Genomic DNA, 21723 nt, shown 5'->3' on the forward strand with positions numbered 1-21723 from the left:
ACATTGCGCTGTTTTATCTCTATTCGTGGTTTTGTAAGACAAATTAGATGCGACCAAGGTTCTAACCTCATTGGTGCTAAGAGAGAGTTTTGTAATGCTTTGAAAGACAGTAGCAAAGAGCAGTTGAAGCAATATGGATGTGAGTTCATTTTGAACACCCCTTCAGCAAGTCATATGGGAGGCGTTTGGGAAAGGCAAATTAGGACTGTTAGGAGTGTCTTAACTAATATTCTAGATCGAGCTTCTAAGAGACTTGATAGTTCATCTCTTAGAACGTTTTTCTATGAAGCTATGTCTATCGTGAATAGCAGACCGCTAACAGTAGAGAACTTAAATAATCCAAGTTTAGAACCCCTTACACCCAACCATATTCTTCTAATGAAGTCTAACATTATTCTGCCCCCTCCTGGCGGATTTGTGAACCAGGATCTGTACCTCAGGAAGAGGTGGCGGCAAGTTCAGTTTTTGGCTAATGAGTTTTGGACGAGATGGAAGACAGAATATCTTCTTAATCTACAGCAGAGACAGATCTGGCAGAGAGATAAGAGAAATGCTAAGGTAAATGATATTGTTATTCTGCAAGAGGACAATTCCCCAAGGAATAAATGGAGGTTGGCAAGAGTAACCAAGGTATATCCTAGTGCAGACGGAAGAATTAGGAAAGTACAACTTTATCTAAGTGATACTACCTTAGACAAAGATGGAAAAAGGACGGGAAACCCAATCTATCTTGATAGACCGGTACATAAAACTGTGTTATTGTTAGAAGCAGAGTAAATGCTAAAATTTAAGTTATAGAAATCACAATAACTGTGATTTGGTGGGAGTTTTACTGCCAGAGTATTTTATTTTGCATTATGTAGATTTCTCACTAAGACAGACCCTTATTTTGAAGAACCAAAAAGGAGTTTGCAGAGACTAATTAGCTCTACCTGCACACCTGTGATACGTGCACAGCTGTGACTGAGGTGCTAATTATGTGTCAGCAAGACGGGTTATAAGCAGGGAAGCTGTGCTGTGGAGCAGCAGCAAAGAAGGAAGCGGAAGATGTCTGTTTGTTCATTTATACTTCTATGCCTGGGTCAGCCAGCGAGGTATGTTTTTTTTTTGTATGTTAATATAACTTTCTTTGTTGACTGTTTTGTTGTTACTATAAGTTTATGTTGTATTTCAGTTCGACTGTGGCGTAGGTGGCGTAAGAGTCATGTCAAGCTGTAAGACGGCGGCATCATGAGCCTGTAAAGACTGTGCAAAGAAAATAAAGACATCTTGCCATCAGTAAAACGAACTCTTTTTTTGACATCTGAACGGCTAAAGAAGAGGTAGAGGTGACACATAATAAGGCCAAAATGCTTATGCTGATTAACAAGTTACTTGAATAATACACTTCAAACAGGTGCAGAATGAAATGAATAACATACTGCCATTAAATGTAGAGAAAAAAATAACTCCGGACACACAAATATGCTAAACATTCATTGTTTTTCCATGGCATCTTTCCAATTAGATATGCAGTCGAAAAACCCTTATCTGGCTTTCATTTATGCATTCCTTCAGGGAAAAAACTACCGCATGAACCGCTGTCCCCATGGGCATCCGCTAGCCAACCACATGACCAACCAGCATCAATTGGAAATCAGCCCTGGTAATCACAATGAAATCCAAAAGACATCATTCTGGAAATGTGAGAAAAAAACATAATTGATGTAACACAACCGTGACCAAGTTAAAATACATGTGCATATATATGTAAATCTCCTAACTAATAATAAATCTACTTTCTAATGATAGTTCAAAAATGTTAATACTGGATGCCTACGGCAGCTAACACACCGTCACTTAAGCGCACTCGTCATCATCTTCCACGCTTTCTCCCCACAGGAACTTCAGTGACATCTTGGAATCCATCGATAAGAAGCTTACCAGCCTTGACGCGCGTCTCGCCTTGGTAGAGGTTCTACACAAGGAGTTTCAGTCTCTAAGAGAGTCGGGGGAGTATAGCCAAGCCCAGCTAACAGCTATGGCCGCGGAGAATGACGCGCTGAGGGGGAGGGTTACAGAGTTGACCGAAAGGACTATCCAGCTTTCCGGCGAAAATAAAGGAATCCATTCTGGACATACAGTCGCGAAGTATGAGAGATAACCTCGTCTTTGCAGGCATCCAGGAGCAGCAGGGGGAGGAAGCCGAGGATACACTCCGTGTCTTTCTCCAGCAGCAGCTAAAAATCCCGGCGGATCAGGTAAAAAACATCACTTTTCATCGAGTCCACCGGCTCGGAGGTAAGAAACCCGACAAAACCCGCCCTCGCCCGATTATAGCTAAATTTGAGCATTATAAACAAAAAGAATTTGTTAGAAGTCGCGGCAGGGAACTGAGAGGGACAGACTTTAGTGTTAATGATCAGTTTCCCAAGGAAATCCTAGATCGCAGGCGAGTAGTGTTCCCAATTAGGAAAAAATATATGATGGACGGCGTTAAAGCCACCATATCGGTTGACAGACTTTATATTAATGGACAGTTGTTCAGGGATCAGAAGATCACCCCTTGGCTTTATTAGTTACACCGCGGGTGGATTTAAAGCATGTTTCATTGATTAAAAATATAATATATATATATATATATATATATATAATAATAATAATAATAATAATAATAATAATAATAATAATAATGGATAAATAAATAAGGTGCACAGATAAATGAAATACACGCACAGCTCAAGAGCACGTTGGTATGGTTGTTGTTCACGGTTGGGTACACGAGGCATGGGCTATGGTTTATCCTTTTTCACATTCTCTTACTCTTTGCACTTGTCATTTCTTTGTGTATTTCTATCTTATTTGTCTGCTTCTTTCCTGTTCATCAGACAACCACAAGCACATCATATGATGCTATCTGGGTCTATGCACGCCCGCCGACAGGGGGGGACAAACGGGTCAGTTGTCCCGGGCCCTAGCAAAGCTGCCAGCTGGCCTGGGTCTATGTATGACTATTTTCTCGAGGGCATGCACCTCCTATCTCTGCCTCTCTGCCTGTTCGGACGCTTTTTTCTCTGCTCTCTGCTTGCTTGCATTTTCCTGCCTTTTACTTTTTATCTCCTTTTTATCTCTTAACCTAAACCACAGAAAGTTGGATTTAGTTTTTATTTATTTATTTTCTTTTTATTTTCTTTTACTTATTTTTTGATTTGGATTTTGAAAAGATGCCTTCCTTCAACACAATGGACTTCGACAAGCTTTTACAGAAGATAGCTGTTATGGAACTGAAAATCTGTCGACTTGAAGTGAATTATGATGTAAACGCCGCGAATGGAAATGATACGACCCTGCCCGTGATTCCGAGCGGTGACCACCAGCCCAGCGACTCAGCGAACAAACAGTTCCCTGAGGAAAATGAGAATCCCTGGACCACTCTGGGTGCAAGACCAAAGGATCAACGAACCCCACGCCTAGACAAAGAAAACTGGCCGAGACTACAGAGAGATGTCCCAGGACAAGTGAAACAACAGCGGGCTGTTCCCACAACAAATGATAGGAGTAAACCTGCTGGAAATGCTGGAATTCCTTTACTAAACAGATTCGCTCCGCTCCAAAATGTGACCCAGGAGAATCATGACAACACTCAGAGGTACGTCAACGACTTTCGCTCTAATACATCAGAGAAAAGACATGCCACGGGGCCAAGGACCCTGATTTTATGCAGTGGGTCTGTGTGCGGGATTAAACATTTCTGTAGCAAGAAAAACACAGATGTGTTAATTTATAACGATTCGAACTATAGCCTGGTGTCTGATTTATTAGACATCCTTCCAAGGATCTTGAAAGAGCGCCCGACCTTGGAAAAACTCATAATACAAGCTGAAGCCCTGGGCGACGTCACCCGGATAAGAAAATCAGAAGTATTTAAAGAGGATTACATTCGTCTGTTGAACTTAGTTCATGGCAAAAATGTCAAGGTGCTTCTGAGCGGCCCTCTCCCCCCTGTGACTTGTGGAGACGAGATTTTTTCCAGAATTCTGATGCTAAACAAATGGCTGGAAAAAACATGCAAAGAAACAGCTGTAACCTTCATAGACAACTTTAACATCTTCTGGGAAAGAAGACATCTGTTTAGCAGCAATGGCTTCTTTCTAAATAGGTCAGGTGCAAAACGACTGATTTCAAACATCTTCTATTCTGTGAACCATATGCCATCAGCTTTTTCCCAAAACAAAGTACATCCAGTGCCTAAACAAAAGATAAGCCCAGTGCAGCCTGAACAAACCAAGATAAAGATGGCCAGAAAGGTGACACAGAGAGAGGCTACATCAGAGCTACAGGAGGATCCATCCCAGATCTTAGCAGGACAAAGAGAGGACCAAGAACCGCCATCGTCACGAACACCGGTCCAGACTGGACCTGCCTCCCCTTCTTCTCCACAAAGCCCAGAAGTTCCTTTTCTGGAATTTTCTCATAACATGAACAAAGTCCTTAAGATTGGTCTACAGTTGACATCCTCTCCACATAGCCATTCTGCTGTGAATAAACCAGGATTCTCCAAAGGCCTCAGAGCCTCAGATCCTCCTCCTCCACGTATCACAGAACACTCTGGTACTGAGGAACTCAAAATTACTTTGCTGTGATACACTGTAAAAAAAAATCCGTTGTTTTTACGGAAAAAAACTGGCAGCTGTGGTTGCCAGAATAATCCCGTAGAAAATACTACAAAAATGTTAACAACATTACGGAACAACTTGTACATTTTACTGGGATTTAATGTACAATAAATGATGACTAAATGTACATTTTGCAGTTATTCAATGTACAATAAGCAGTTTTAGGATGTGAAATTTACAAGTTGTTTTGTAATGTTGTTTACATTTGTACTGTATTTTTAACGGGATTATTCTGGCAACCACAGCTGCCAGTTTTTTTCCGTAAAAACAACAGATTTCTTTTTTAAAGATGTTTACATTTGTACTGTATTTTTAACGGGATTATTCTGGCAACCACAGCTGCCAGTTTTTTTCCGTAAAAACAACAGATTTCTTTTTTAAAGACGTTTACATTTGTACTGTATTTTTAACAAAAAAAATTATATATAACAGTCTATCTACATTGCTTCAAATTACTTCTAAATGAAAAGTCAGGCTGTAACAAACCACTCGTCAGACATTATACAATTCACAATAATGCAAATTTATTGTTGAAAAAAATAATGACAAAGAGATCATTAAAGTGTGTGTGTGTGGTTGCACTTGTGTTTGTGAGAGAGAGGAATTATGAGTGAGGTGTGGTAGTGAGTGAGTGAATAAATGTGAACCTTGTTAATAGCGAGCCACGAAAAAAGGTGATATAGGTGTTCATCGGCTCCATCACTTTGAAAGAACACCTAGGGGAATAGAGAAGAGAAACAAACACAATAATCTCCATTAGTTTCATTAGCAAAGTCAGCAATAATCAAAGATAACAGTAGCACTAGCACACATACCTTTTTAAATAGCTCGCCATTCATGGAGAGCTTGTGAATCATGGTAAAGGCTTGATTAAGATGCAACTGCATTGCTTCTAGAAGAACATCTAGAGAAACATGGGTGTTCACGGTCACCTGAAGGAACAACTAATGGAATAGAGAAGAGACAGAAACACATATTCTCCATTAGTTTCATTAGTAAAGTCAGTCAATAATCAAGGACAACAGTAGCATTAGCACACGTACATTGAACACGTGGGAATTATGTACAGTGCATCCTGAAAGTATTCACACCCCTCTCAATGTTTCAGCATTTGTTGCATTGCATCTCCTTCAGTCAAATAAGTTCATTTTTTTCTCCTTGGTCTAGACTCAGTGATCCATAATGACAGCAAGAGTGTTATTGAGTGTTATAACATAGGGTGTGAATACTTATGCCCATGTGGATATTTCAGTTTTTTAACGATTTGCAAAAACTTCTACAATTCTGTATTTTGCTGTCATTATGGGGCACGGATCCTAGATCAGGGAGAAAAAAAATTACCTTATTTGACTGAAGGAGATGACTGCAATGCAACAAATGCTGAAACATTGAGAGGGGTGTGAATACTCTCTGGATGCACTGAACATAATTCCAACGTGTTCATTCATAGTTTTGATGCCTTCAACGAGAATCTACAATGGAAATAGACATGGTAATAAAGGAAACATTGATTGAGAAGGTGTGTCCAAACTTTTGGCCTGTACTGTACCTTTTCAAACAGCTCGCCATTCATGGTTGAAAAGGTCATGAATCAAGTTACAGAAGCTTAGATTAACATGCAACTGCATTGCTTCCAGAAGAACATCTAGAGAAACATATGGGTGTTCACGGCCACTTGAAGGAACAACCAATGGAATAGAGAAGAGACAGAAACACATATTCTCCATTAGTTTCATTAGTAAAGTCAGTCAATAATCAAGGGCAGCAGTAGCACTAGCACACATACCTTTTTAAATACCTCGCCATTCATGGAGAGCTTGTGAATCATGGTAAAGGCTTGATTAAGATGCAACTGCATTGCTTCTAGAAGAACATCTAGAGAAACATGGGTGTTCACTGTCGCGGCCACTTGAAGGAACAACTAATGGAATAGAGAAGAGACAGAAACACATATTCTCCATTAGTTTCATTTGTAAAGTCAGTCAATAATCAGCAGTAGCATTAGCACTAGCACACATACCTTTTTAAATAGCTCGCCATTCATGGTCTGAGAGGTCCTGAATCAAAGTAAGGACTCTTGGATTCACATGGAGCCGTTTTGTTTTTGTTTGTTCCACTTTTGTCCCTTTCTCCGGATTAATAGAGAAGAAACATCTAGGTTAACAGAAGAGAGAAGAAACACATACTACTATAAATGATACAACCATCTCAACTAGTCAAATCAGTACAAAGGAAAAGACAAAAAAGGTGAGAATACGGGTTACAGTTTTCCATTAATTAAAGTTTAACTGGTAGGCGGGGAGCTAAGGGGCCAACCGTGAACCCCCCACATAATCCAACTTTTAAAAAAATATATATATTTTTTAAAGGTCCCATCATGCTTAACATGAATTAAAATGTTTACATTGAAAATTTTGCTCTACATGTTTCAGGTAGTCAGTGTATTTCCAAACATTGCAAATTGCATTGCACCTTCCCCTAGCTCATGGAGAGTCATGTTTCTGTAATGTGTTTCCATTGCATTTTCAATGTATGGAAATACATTGACTACCTGAAACATGTAGTGCAACCCAAAATGTTCAGTGTTAACATTCTGATTTATGCTCAGCATGGTCAGACTTTTAAAAGAAAGTTGGTTCCTTTGAATTATGGGAGAGTGAACCTTAAGGCCTATAGACATTAGACACTACACTCTGTCTATTGACATATCAACGTCTTTTTTTTTTCCTCTTGATGACAGACACCTTTGGTATAATGTATAGATTCCAGGGTTTCCCGCAGCGCTATCTTGGCGTGGCGGCCGCCTCGCCAAACTCACGCCCCCGCCACGCCAACGTTCCCAAAAAAGTGTGACGTCAACACGCGCGTGCGTGAATGGCAGGGAAAAAAACCCTTGGATACCCCCCCCGCTCCGCGAGTCGGTCCGCGGAAAGAAAACGTGTCGTACTAGTCATACACAATACAACACTGTAATGTGTATGACTAGAAATGCTTAAAAAGTAGTTAAAAACAGTGTGTTTGTGCAAGCAGCCATATACAAAATTTAAACAAATGATATGATAAAACACAGTGTAAAGTTCTGCCCCCATGGGTTAGCTATCAGAGCTAATTCTCTGTTCAAATAAACCTATACAAGTTGGACCAAAATGTTTTGCGTCTTCAGTACTGGCATGTCTCGAGTAGCTTCAGCAATAGAGCTCTTGTTGAAATGGACCGAAGTTGTCCTTTGAGCAGAACATGTCATTTTGCCCATGAAATGAAATCGTTTTTGCTAAAAAAAAATACTCAGGCAATTAGTTTGACAACGTGTCAACATTATTTCATACATGTTATTTGATTCATCGTATTTCAGTTAGCAATGCTACAGAGCTGGTATCTTGACTAAGATGGTGGTGGCGATGGGGTAAAGGAACTTGGTTATCATGCCAGTAGCCACAGAAGTCAGGGGTTGAAGCTAGCCCCTAGCAAGGCACTTAACCCCATGTTGCTCTAGGGGAGAATGGCCCCGTAGGTATTTGTATGCACGTTGCTTTGGATAAAAGCCTGAGCCAAATGACTAAATAAATAGAACAAAACAATTGTACAAATTTACTTTTAAAGTAAATGTGCTTTTACAACCTGCCACAGGACACTTTACAGATCTTCCCTCCACTAAATGTTTTTTTTAAGTGTACAAGAAGTTCCTGCACAGTCTGAAATCGGTCTGAACACAGTGACATGGCGCAAATAAAACTTGATATAATGGCTGTGTTAGCATTAGCAAACGGCGCTGGGACATTGTGCTTTCGATAGAAGTGACACTTAAATGATGCATATGTACAAAATGTCTGCCTGCAGTCAGTACTCTCACACTTGAACACGCAGCGTGGTTCGTTTCTATGAACCCTACAATGCAACACATAACCCTTTAACGTGTGCAATGTTCTCCCGCAAAAATGACAATGAATCATGGCGTGGGGAGCTAGAAACAGGCAAAATAGCTATTAGCTGCTAGCAGCCAGTATCAATGTGAAGTTGTCAGTTGTCCGCCTATGAGCCAGTGAAATCAATAAAAACGCGCCGTTTTGTTTCACAAAATTGTCTTTTGACTTAACCTGATGCTCGAACCAGAGACATTACTTACTCAAACTTGGTGTCTGTTAAGTGCCACTGCCAGAGAGCCGAACACGCACGTGTGCCAACCTAGCTAGTAACTGTGTGGTGGGACGTTGACGCTGAAGCGCAACTAGAGCCTGTGAATGGGCGGAGCTAACATTTGAACCAAAATAATTTTATATTCTCCTGCAAAGAACAAAGTTTTTGTAAAATAAACTATTCTACATAGCAGGAATAAACAGAAAATAAAATGGTTTACTTACCAATAGTTGGTTCCATGAAAAAGTCCAATATATGTAGAGCAGCAGCACCAGATGGCCATGGTTTGATTCTTCTTCTTCTTCTTTATGAATTTTTCTGGCGGTTGGCACGCAACGAAACGGTGCATTACCGCCACCAACTGGTTTGGAGTGTGGATCACCATGGTTTGATTCTGCTGCGTTTTCCATTCAAATATCATCATGGATAGGCATCCCGTGTTAACTAGACCTACATAAAGCTTCCCTTTCCTAATTTATTCTAAAAAAAGTATTGTCTTTTAAACACATTAACAGTTTTATTTGGTTTAGAGTTTTACGAAATGGTAAACGAAATTAGGTTAGGGATCAGACGAAGCGCAGCCCAAAGACCCCTTATGATGAGTACCATTAATGGACTCAGTGCTCCCTGCCTGTGGGATTCCAGAGGCAGCTGATGGGTATCGGCAGTCCAAGCGACATGCGGCTCGGGCAGTTGCCGAGGCAAAAACTCGTTTTATGAAATGTGCCAAAGAGCCTATGCTACTGACTTTTTTTTTAACAGGGCAATGATGTAATTTTAACTGTATGACTTCTTTTTTTTTGGCATTACAGTTTATTTGTGTTTAAATTACATTAATTTGCAAATTATACAAAAAATTCTGATCTATTCAACATATTCTTACTGTAAAATGAATAGTTGTATTTGGTTAGGAGTTTTACAGTTTATCATTGTAAATTACACAATGCTTCATTGTTTTTGCATCTACAGTTTTTTTATGTCATGATTTTACAGGAATTCACTGTTAATTCTACGGATATTATTTACAGTGTACAGATTGGGCCCTGGCCGCACGTTTATCAGACATGACAGTTTCCAGCATCAGCCTTTCCTTTTGCCGGAGATTATGGAATCTCTGTGATGATACGTGGCAGAAATAAGAAAAACAAAAGGATAAACGGGAACAAATACTTAAAAGTCATAAACTGTCAGATGCAACCTGCCACAGAGACATCATCAACCACCAAATCATATAAACTAGGTTTATTAAACATTAGATCTCTGTCAGGAAAATCCCTTTTAATTAATGAATTCATTACTGACAATAATCTTGATGTAATGTTTTTAACAGAAACATGGCTACATGAATTTAATGGAGCAGCCATTCTGCTGGAGTCGACTCCTCCAAACTACAATTTCCTTTGTGAGAGCAGACAGCAAAGGAAAGGTGGAGGAGTAGCAACATTGTTTAATGATTCACTAAAGTGTAAAAAGGTGTTTTTGGGGAAATTTGACTCTTTTGAACATTTGGCTCTCCAGGTAAAGAGCCCGGTACGAACTATGTTTCTTAATGTTTACAGGCCTCCTAAGTCCACATCAAAATTTTTTAAGGATTTTAGTGATTTCCTGTCTGTGATATGTGTTGATTATGACTGTTTAATTATTATGGGAGACTTCAACTTTCACGTTGACAACCCTGAAGACAGAAGTGCAAAAGAACTGTGTGACACACTTAGAAACTTTGGTTTAACACAGCATGTTAACAAGCCAACACACAAAAAGGGACATATTTTAGACTTGATCATCACTAAAGGTCTAAACCAGGGGTCGGAAACCTTTACCACTCAAAGAGCCATTTGGACCCGCTTCACACAGTAAAGAAAACACTGGGAGCCACAAAACCCTTTTGAAATTTCAAATGAAACTAGAACTGCAAGCAGTTATTAACGGGTTCCAAGCCCACGCACCGCCCCCTTTGAGCATGTTCCTGGACTTCAGCATTCAATCCCACAGCATCTGGTGGAAAAACTGGAACATCTGGGCTTCAGCACACCCCTTCACCACTTCCTCACCTCCTGAGCACTGTCGGTCCGGGTCTGACAGACCACCTCTGATGTCATCACCCTCAGCACGGGCTCCCCTCAGGGCTGCATCCGGAGCCCCTTGCTGTTTACTCTGATGACACACGACTGCACCCCCAGGTTCACCCCCAATCACATTATGAAGTTCGCAGATGACATAAACTCATCAACAGCTCAGCTGTGGAGGTGGTTAGCAGCACCAAGTTCCTGGGGGTGCACATCACGGTCAACCTCACCTGGTCTGTGAACACCCCGTCACTGGTGAAGAGGGCACAGAAGCGCTTGTACTTCCTGCAGAGGATGAGGAGAGCCCACCTGTCCCCGCACATTCTCACAACCTTCTACAGAAGTACCATAGAGAGCATTCTGACCAGCTGTCTCTCTGTGTGGTGTGGAGGCGGCAGCACCTCCGACTGGTGGAAAATGAGGAGAGTGGTGGGGACAGCAGAAGGGATCATAGGGGCTTCCTCTTTCCTCCATTAAGGACATTTCATCCCAGCGCTGCATGTCCCCAGCCCATAGCATCAACAGAGACCCTCAAACCCCCACCATGAACTGTTCCCCATATATATATATATATATATATATATATATATATATATATATATATATATTAGGGCTGGGCAACGATTAAAATATTTAATCGCGATTAATCGCCCTGATTAATCGCGATCAATCACGATTAATCGCATTGTATTTACAAACTCCAAGAATGAATTCAAAAGTAGTGTAAAGAGCACTTTTATTTTAATGTTCTGCTGCTATATGAACAAAAGTGTTGTAACATTTGTAGCACTTATCAGTAACACATATTTAGTGTAAAGCTCAACTTAAACATGTAAAACAAAAAATAGCAATAATAATAAATTAAAGCTTATTGCCACTGACAGGGAATTCTCCTTATGGGGAAAAAAATCTACCAAAAACAGGCAATTTCTGAGGTAACAGCAGGGAGCAGCATTACCATTTTATGTTCAATACCAAAGTTTAACTTGGCAGTGGTTACAACTAACTTGTTTTTGTCATATTCGATGCTGGAAGAACTTTAAACTGAAATGCTTGCTAACTCGATATGCTTGCGTTGCTTGCGTTTATTTGACGTTGACACGCGGCTTTTTGTTGTTGCTTTCTCGCGTGCATATAATGAATGGCAGGGGAAAAAATACATGGATACTTTGAAACATGGATACTTTGAAACGCGAAGCGACTTCACCGACGGCGTCTAAGCAGACCCCCCCGCTCCGCTCAGCACAAAACTTGTTCCGTTCGCCAACTCACCGCCTCGCCTAAGCAAATAGCGTACCGCGAGCGAGCTATTTTTAGAAACGTAACGTCACATCACGTGGTACGCAGTAGGGCAAGCTTGCATAGTCCGTCGTTTTTTCGCTGTAAAAGAGACGTGCGTTACCCTTGGTTTTACTCGGTAAATGACTGCTTTTTCCAAATCTAAGACCATGATTTTTAAACATTGTTGCTATGGAACGGGCAACAGCGACTCGAGTTACGCTGATCGGCCGCATATGAAGGATGTTTTCTTCAAGACTGCCAAGGAGAAATGTGTGCGCTGGGTACACCGGTGCGGTCAGCCTACACAACAGTTCAACCCGGAAAAAGTTACCAAATTCAAGTACATATGTAGCAAGCATTTTGTTGGAGGAAAGGGCACAACCGAAGAACATCCTGACCCAATTCCAGCGACATCAAGTAGTGAACAGGTAAGAGTATTTTGGTGGCTGACATGTTAATAATGAAGCGCCTGCTACCATGATAGCATATAGGTTATCATGGTAGCAGGCGCTAACATGATACCCTGCTACCAGGATAGCTTACTCAAAAACATTTCAAATAAGACAAACATTAAACATATACCGATCCCTGGACGGACGCCATGATCGCCACGCAGGAAAAAAAACCAAAGCTTACCGTTCGATCAACTCGGCCCGTTTTCCGGTTTTTTAAGCCCTCGACACTCAAGCCATCGTTTGAGCTGAACGTTGGTGTGTTCTTCAACAGTGCGGCCAATAATCCGTGCGCCTGGGACACTGTCTTGGGAAAGTTTAATGATGGCAAAGTCGGTCATATCGCTGTTTCTGTTGCGCGTGTAATAGCTGGTTGCTACGGGCGTTCTCTACCTGTATGCCCTACCTAAGCGGCAAAAGGGGCGTTGCTCTTGAGACGGTGACGTCACGTGCCCGGTACGCTATTCCTGCGGGAAACACCGCCTTCTGCATGTCGGCTTTGTTTTTTTCCGGCCAGCACCTTTCTTACTCTGAATCCGAGGCTTGGCTGACAGCGAAGTTATTGGCGCATTATCGCCACCTACTGTTCTGATTCAAACCCCTACACCGCAGCAACAGACCTTCACAAAATAAAAGCATGTGAGCAACATGCGTTAACGCGCGTTAAAGAAAATATCACCGTTAATAGTCTAATGAGTTAACGCGAAATTAATGCGTTAACTTGCCCAGCCCTAATATATATATATATATATATATATATATATATATATATATATATATATAATGAATGTTCTTCATTTACAGTGACCCTTTAAACCATTAATGCTATCACTCCTTTTTAAAGACAACTCATAATATATGAATTACATGTTTCCCGTAATTTATACCTTTTTATTCTAAGTTCAACCAAGATATTCTCTTCTTATCCTTGTAGCTTGTAGTGTTAAATAAGACTAAAATCGTTTCATTTGAATCGAGGTATGCAGATGTTGATAGATATATCTATCTATCAGTGACGTGCGGTAGGGTTCATAGCTGGTGAAGCACTGACATCATCAGTCAGATTTACAAATATATACACTCTACAGAGTAGACTCATTGCAAAGTGCTGATGGAGACTGGTTGAGCCAAATCAATTAACCAAGAGACATGGAAAAAATATTGATTATTTGTTAAAAAAATAAATAAAACTAAATTATTTGTCATTTGATTGGTAGCAGTTTATGAGGTATGATGGATTTCTACATTTGTAACACATTCAAAAACTAACCTACATTACGCACATTTCATTACAAAAACAAAACATGAATAATTATCGCTGTCTTACCTCTACTTAGAAATGAAGTCCAGCTGCGCTCTTTCTGAACAAAAATATCGGTCACTTTCCGGTAAAAGTTCTCTTTATCTTCTTCAGTTTTAAAAGTCTCTCAGTCTCAGTGGAGCTCACTGCCAGGGAGGAAAGCCTTCCTTGATCAGTCCTGGTCCGACTGTATGTTTAGAGTCTTTTTAGTGCTTTACTGGTTTAGCAAAACTCGCTAATAACACATCCATAACTTGCTTTGACTCTACTATTTGGGGATCAGAGCGGTGCCCCTTGAGCGCCCCCTGCCTAGAGGCCAAGGAACTGCCGGCCTCACCTACAACCAGCTCTTTGGCTTTTATGATCGCCCAGCAGCACACGAAAACACATAGTTTAATGACCAAAACACAATTCGTAATCCACATATATTAAATTGTGGAAAATCAGTTCATCAGTGTTTGAACAATTGAATTTATGATCTAGAGACAGGAAGATGCATTCACGGAATGGAAGTCAGCGCAGTTAACATGGGTATGCGCAATCCCAGGGGAGGCCAAGATCGCTGGCTTGGTGGCGCTTCACTATCAAGCACCACCAAGGATTTACGTTAAAAATAGCCAAAAGTCTTCGATTTTAAAGAGAATATGATAAAAAAATAAGGAAATTAGATTACAAAAACAATTATTATTACAAATGACTGAGTGAATCACAATATATATTGTTATCATTATTCTATATTTTCTATCTTTCCATGATTGCCTCCCCTGAATGCATGTCACTGCTATCTATAACTATAACCCATAACCTTTGCACAACATTCGCATATTTGCTCATTTTGCATCATTGCATCTCCAACTAGCATTACAAATGCTGTCGAACTCTCAGTTTCTAAATGCATTCTCGCACAAATGCCCTTTGCACAATCAATTCAGTACATACAAATGGTTTTAAAAATACTTACCTGTACACTGTGACTTTCTCATGCATTGTTTACACTTCAATTGTTTACTTTTAAATCACTGCTGCACCTTATATTGTAATTTAAATTGACTGTAATTTACAAGCTGTATTCTTGCACAAATTGCCCTCTGCACAATCAATTCTGCATATACAAATGTTTTTTTAAAAATACACACCTGTACACTGTGACTTCTCCTGATTTGTTTGCATTTCAATTGTTTACTTCAAATCACTGCTGCACCTTATACTGTAATTTATTTTACTGCAATTTACAAGCTGTATGCAACAGAATTTCGTTCTGTACGCACTCTGTGCATACAAAATGACAAATAAAGTTTTCTAATTCTCTCTAAGTCTATCTATCTATCTATCCATATTATATTATAGCGTTACTTTTCGAATAAGTCTGATCCATATCTGAACTATGGATCTTTGCAAATGTTCTTGCCATTACTTCTACTTTTTATTCATTTGTTAATGCTGTTCCTTCTTCATGTTTTAGAACTGGATATGTTCTCTCTGATCTATTTCCCTTCATTTTCTTAATCATTCCCCATACCTCAGCTATAGAAGTTGTTCTGCCTATTAAATCACAAAAATCTCTCCATTTTGTCTTCTTTGCCTTCTAAATAACTTTCCTTGCTTCTGCTTGATCTTTTTTATATTCAATAATTTTTTTTTAAATTATGTGTTCTTTAGAAAACCTTAAAAGCTATCCTCCCTCTTCAAGTCTCTGCTCCGCTTAGAAAAAAACACGGGATGTGACGTCACTTCCGGTGATGTGCCCAAATATGGGCATAATGGCCGTCCTGTTCACAGATCTGGATGGGAGAGCTCTGGTTGATGAGAGATGTGAACTGATCACAAACTTCATAAATTTGTTAAAAATCAACGGTTTGCTCTAAAATTCTGAAAATATTCATGGATCTCAAAGAGTGCTTTATTTAACTATGATTTGTGATGTTTTTAAACGCCCATTGAAAAAGCGTTTCAGAGAAAAAAAATATTAGCCTTTATAGTCTTGCACGTGTGAATTTCAAAGTCTTTGAAATAGTTCAAAATCAGCTGGATTTTTACCAAACTGAAGTAAACATTTAGTCTGAATGTGCTTTACAAATAGTGGCCATCTGTATTGGGATTGAACAATATTTGTGGAAAATACATTGATTTCTCCATTTTACAAACTTTTAAAAAATCAGAGTGTGCAACTTTGAACAACCTTGATACATGCAGTGAGAGAATTGTTACACCTTATTCAAGGAATACATCCTGAAAATCTAAGATCGTTACACCACAAAATTGATTTTTAGTAATTTTTTTGAAGTTTTAAAGGTTTTTTTCACACTTTTGGAAATAGGCCCCGCCCACTTGTTTCAATCATTACCATATTTAAGACTTTAGTTAAGGGCTATTACTGGAAGGGGATGAAAAAGGTTTTGTAAAAATCGGATAAGCCATTCTTGCGTAGTAGATTTCTTGACATCACAGCGCCCCCTATTGATGGATGATTCCCAAACGCGGGTCACATGTGCAAAATCTTATTTGGACTATGTGTTATGAAGGACATGTCAAAATCTGTTATAGTTTTTGAATAATCAGCAATTACATTTAGAGCTAGCTAGCTAACAATCACTTATTTTAGCGTTACTTTTCGAAAAAGTCAAAATTCAAAAATCCGCCGCGTTAACTTTTTTTATTTGTCTATTACATGGTTATATATGCAGTTTTGCGCGGATTGCACAAAATATGTAGGAGGAGTTTAACTAGAAAGGTTTAACCTTTGTAGCCATGTAGCGCGAAAACTAGCTGGGAAACGAAGGGTGTGCCAATTCCCTTTATTTTGCAGAATCATCCAATAAACAAAGTGATGTGAAGTTTTTGAGTGTGGGACCAGTAGTTTGGTGGTTATAGGCCAAAACGCATTGTCCTTTGTTATAGCGCCCCCTAGTTGTTGAGGGGTCTGAATTTCTGGGTTTGAGTAGCGGTGCACATTCTGTACTTGGATACCTGATTCAATAGGTTCGTTACAAATCCGCATGGGCCGCCCAACGCGTTTTAGCAGAGAATAATAATTACCCGTAATAATAATAAATAATTTAAAAACACTAGAAAAACAATAGGGTTCTCTGCTCACAGAGCAGACGAACGGCATAGCCGTTCGCCTGCGCTGCGGGCTTGGAACCCTAATAACGCTGCATATAACAGGGTTTTTTGCAACAGAATGGACCCGCAGCAGAACCAACGCACCTCTGAGCTTGTTGTCGTTTTTTCCGCACGATGTACAAAACTTCTACTGTTGTTTTATGGAAATCATCAACTCTGCTAATGTCAGAATTTTTATTTTGAATAACGCTTGGTGCGAGTAAACCCCCGACATGGTCGGGTTATTTGATTTTCAGCCCATATAAACGGTACATCCAGAATACTTTCTTTTCTTTTAATCCAAACACATTTTAATCACATCCGGAAATGTTACGCACGTAAACGAGCTCCTGTCATTAACCAGCTAACAGCTGCATTAGACTTTGGCCGAGCAGGAAAACGCTCACAGTGCCGAGCCAAGTGCTGTTCGCGTTTCCTCACTTTGAAAATGAACAAACATTAGATACTCACCAAACATTATTATTGGTGAACATTTAATATAATTAGCAATATTAATTAAAACAGATCCAGTAAAGACTTTTTTAGGGGGAAATAACCAAAGGTTTTTGTGGGAGACATGAAATGTACCCGCAATTCTGAAATGACCCATATATATATATATATATATATATATATATATATATATATATATATATATATATATATATATATCAACAAATACCTCGAGCCAATATCAGATGTTTTTGCAACAAATTTTAGGCCACAGATGCACCACTAACCCTTTAAACTGTTCCTAAAAATATTCAACTGACATACAAACATAAGCAGCAAATTGAATTATGTTGATACCAGTAGAAATTGCAATCATTACCGTCCACTACTGTAATATGCTGTATTTTTATACTTGAGCAATAATATGGTCACATATATATATATATATATATATATATATATATATATATATATATATATATATATATATATGATTGTATTTAATCTTTTAAATAAAACTTGTTCCTGTGGTGCTCATTTCCTGCAGAGCTACTCACCTATTACCTCTTCTATAGGTTAATCATATAATAAGCTGTTATGTAGGAGTTTTCTGAATGTATTTATTGGAAATACTAGAGGTTTCTTTAGGTTGTGTTTTCTTCCTGAAAGTAAGGGTAGCGTTTTACTAAGTAAAACGCTCACCATCATCATCATCATCATCATGAACACCATCATCACTCAATTCAAATCAATTTTATTTATTTCTTCTTCTAACTTATAAAGCCCTTAATAATCAAGCTCCTTCATATATCAGAGCTCTTATTACCCCGTATGTTCCTAACAGAGCACTTCGCTCTCAGACTGCAGGTCTGCTGGTGGTTCCTAGAGTCTCTAAAAGTAGAATGGGAGGCAGATCCTTTAGCTATCAGGCTCCTCTCCTGTGGAACCAACTCCCAGTTTTGGTCCGTGAGGCAGACACCCCGTCTACTTTTAAGACTAATCTTAAAACTTTCCTTTTTGACAAAGCTTCTAGTCAGAGTGGCTCATGTTACCCTGAGCTACCTCTATAGTTTTACTGCTATAGGCTTAGGCTACTGGAGGATATCAGGATCTAATTTTCTTACTCTATAGAGTTCTACTGTTCTTCAATTATGCATTGCTTGTCATCATTTCTGCATTTAACTTTCTGTTCTCTCTCTTTTATCTTCATAGTAGGTATATGGAGTTAGGATTGTCTTAAAAAGATTTGAATAAATATAAAAGGATATATATACATATACATACATTTATAAATATACAAGTACAAAATACAAATGTAAAAATGTGACATACAAATAAATAAACAAAATACAAATATAAAAATGTGACATACAAATAAATAAACACATTTATATAAATAAACGTGTCTTTGTAAATATATTTTCGAGATTTGAAAATAAATATGCTTGACTTTGTATGTGGAATCTGCATTTGTGAATATCCTTTTTGCATTTGTGAATCTCCATTTTCCTTTTATGTCGATGACGTAATTTTGAGACATTCCTACTGCTGGCCGAGATCCACAAATGAATACCACTAGATTTGAATGCGAAGACACCCTCCACTGAACAACCAGCAGATGGCAGTGCTGTGCAACGATAGCTAGTCTGGCAGAGCCGAGATAAAGGCAAGCGCTAACCACGACATTCAGCAGAATCTGGAGTGGATGATGGATAGAGCCGGTGATCAAGAAGCATCTACTGTAAGTAGTGCTTTTTGCATTATTTTACACACATTGTATTGATATTTGATCAGAAAAATGTCATTAAACGGTTATGAGCCCTTTCAGATTAACTGGGTTGGTTAGCATCAAATAATCTAGGTTAACTTTAGCTAGCTCAGGACCATAATCGACGTCTCTGTAGGATGCTAGATCTAGCTATATTTACAGACTATAAAGAACTTTGCTATGATGCCATCGTGTTTGACTCATAGCTGCCAACACTCCCGTTTTTTACGTGTTTCGCCCATATTTCATACCAATCTCCTGCCCGTTTTGCCAATTTTTTTTCCAACCGGAAAGTGGCAAAACGGATAGGAGCTAACTGGTGTTTTAGCTATAAGTTAGCTATGAGCTTCCTTCATCCACACGTTATTCACCAATATGCAAGCTCTATATTGGTTTATGACAAAGCTTTGTTTAACAGTGTACAGTCACCCTAACATTGACATTTTAAGTTAATTAAACTGATGACATTTTAACGCGATTGTTCATCAGTGTACAGACATCCCAAGTCTAAGGCGCTCCGGGAGTCTCTCATATCAGATAGTGGCTCATGGATGCCACGATCATCAGTCCCATGCAGTATTTTTGTAGAAATAGGCTATCTTAACAGTTGACCTCTGTCTCTTTCATCATCAGATAATGTTTTCATTGAAATGAAAGCTTCTTGCATTTCACTCCAAGTGTACTTGTGCATTGTGGGCCTATGCCCAACAGCATATAAATTACATTTAGATAGACAGCTGATGTGGGTCCAGCTTCGCTGTCCACCTCGTCCATCATATCGGGACACCTCGGCCGCCGTTATCCCCTAACATATGCATATGCATGCATACTGCATCTGGGCATGTAATTATGACTGGACTGACTGACTTTAATGACTTTAGCTTATATGGTAGAGTATGGTCGAGGGCGGGCGGGTTCCATGAAAATAGGTTCCACAGGTTGGGATGTCTGCATGTACAGTATGATGCTTCATTACAGTGCACAATGAGCACTTCCCACATACTGGGAGAGTGTGTGAATTTCAAGAGTTTAGGGCTCTTTCAAATGGAGTAGCATACCTGGTGCTGCACTTGCCATGTTAATATTAACGCTGCCATTTTTTGATTACAGAGAATGGTGGAGACGATGGCCAACGCCCTACTTAATGCGTTGGCCAGGTCAAGCGTTCCCACCTCTACCTCCACTAACCCAGCACCCACTCCCATCTTGACCCCTACCCCAGTACCTACCTCTGCCCCTGCTCCTTTCTCCACTGCTAGCCCTGCAAGCAGGATAAATAATGCATTGAAACGGTATGACCAATTAGGTATTGATGAATATGTGAATCAGTTTCATTGAAATTGATAGTTAAACTGTAGTGCTTTTTTTCTCCTCTTTTTTTGTAGACAGTTTCCTGGTATGTACTCTGGGGGGCCTGTAAAGAGAGGGAAGGCTAGGTTTAACCCCCCCCCCCCCGACAGATCCCCTAGAGTCATAAATCTGCCAGTGTTTGTCCTGCCTGGACCAACAACAGTAACCCCAAAGGGCTCCAGTGAGCTGGAGCTTGCCCACACAGGCCTGGGGAAGAAGGTGGTGCTGGTGCCAGAAAGTGCCAGCCATTCAGAGGTATTATGATACATATAGTACAAAAAACAATTACTCTGTTTCATAGAGAGGGATATCATTGACTTTTTCTCCATTGTTGAGATTAACTCCTAGCTGGCTACTCGACGGCTTAATTGTGAATTGTATCCCTTTAGATTGTCTCACTGATGGAGGGGGAGTTTACAAAGCTGAGCCCTCACATGGGGAGGTGGATGTTTTTTAAAGCCACAGGTATTCCCCACGGTATATATCATAAAGATATGATATTGTTTTTTATTTTACATATTTGTGTTGAGTTCACAAACATATAGAGTGGTGTGGAATATTCCTTTGATAATTGGTATGTTCCTGTTTTTAGGTGGCAGTGGCCAGAGGAAATTGAGCATCATTCCAATAGATTCAGAGGGCTATTCGGGCCGTCAGCTCCGTGTGGCATCGAACAACGGGAAGAACGTGCTGTTTATGGTTCCTCTCCAGGAGGAACTGGAAACTTTGCCCCTGCCCTTTAGTTCCCCTGAATTTTCAAAAATGCCGAAGGTGGCCTGCAATACTTGTTCGGAAATCATCCCTTTGCAGATGTTGGCACTACACTGAGACCTGCCAGACAGCTGTAAGTTGTTTTCTTTGTCCTCATGTTAAGTTGCATAGCAACTTCCACACCTTGTCAATCTGACTAAGATGTATGATATATGATTTCTTTATGATGCTGTGTTCTTTTTCCAAATGAAATCACTTGTTTTGCTGTTTGGAATTTTCCTCAATATTGTCATTGCCTCATTACTATTTCTAGCAGCAGCAACCGGACAACATCATTATAGATGACAATGATGAGGAGGATGATGAGGTTGATGGTGATGCAGATGTGGACTGTACGATGGGAAAAGGGGTACCTTTTTTTGAAAGGATGAACGGATATTTCTAGTATACT

General features: G+C 39.6%; 2 protein-coding genes and 1 long non-coding RNA gene across 3 annotated transcripts in view; 1 reads left to right on the plus strand and 2 right to left on the minus strand.

The window, feature by feature from the left end:
- The window catches only part of LOC105923632, an 869484-nt gene that overhangs the window by 470489 nt on the left and 377272 nt on the right, over positions 1–21723 (minus strand). The window lies entirely within an intron of this gene.
- On the minus strand, positions 5364–9013 carry LOC118560835. The gene is made up of 4 exons (XR_004929621.1): positions 8779–9013; positions 6676–6809; positions 6442–6576; positions 5364–5599 (listed from the first exon to the last, which is right to left on the minus strand). It is a non-coding gene; the product is annotated as an uncharacterized LOC118560835 (long non-coding RNA).
- LOC118560833 lies at positions 18873–21673 on the plus strand. Its single transcript, XM_036132362.1, has 6 exons — positions 18873–19184; positions 20322–20503; positions 20597–20816; positions 20951–21026; positions 21154–21405; positions 21586–21673. The coding sequence occupies exons 1-5, from the start codon at positions 19149–19151 to the stop codon at positions 21387–21389; spliced, it is 750 nt and encodes a 249-aa protein (XP_035988255.1). The 5' UTR covers positions 18873–19148; the 3' UTR covers positions 21390–21405; positions 21586–21673.

This window comes from Fundulus heteroclitus, unplaced genomic scaffold (genome assembly GCF_011125445.2).
Source record: "Fundulus heteroclitus isolate FHET01 unplaced genomic scaffold, MU-UCD_Fhet_4.1 scaffold_49, whole genome shotgun sequence".
In the NCBI taxonomy this organism is placed as follows: domain Eukaryota; kingdom Metazoa; phylum Chordata; class Actinopteri; order Cyprinodontiformes; family Fundulidae; genus Fundulus; species Fundulus heteroclitus.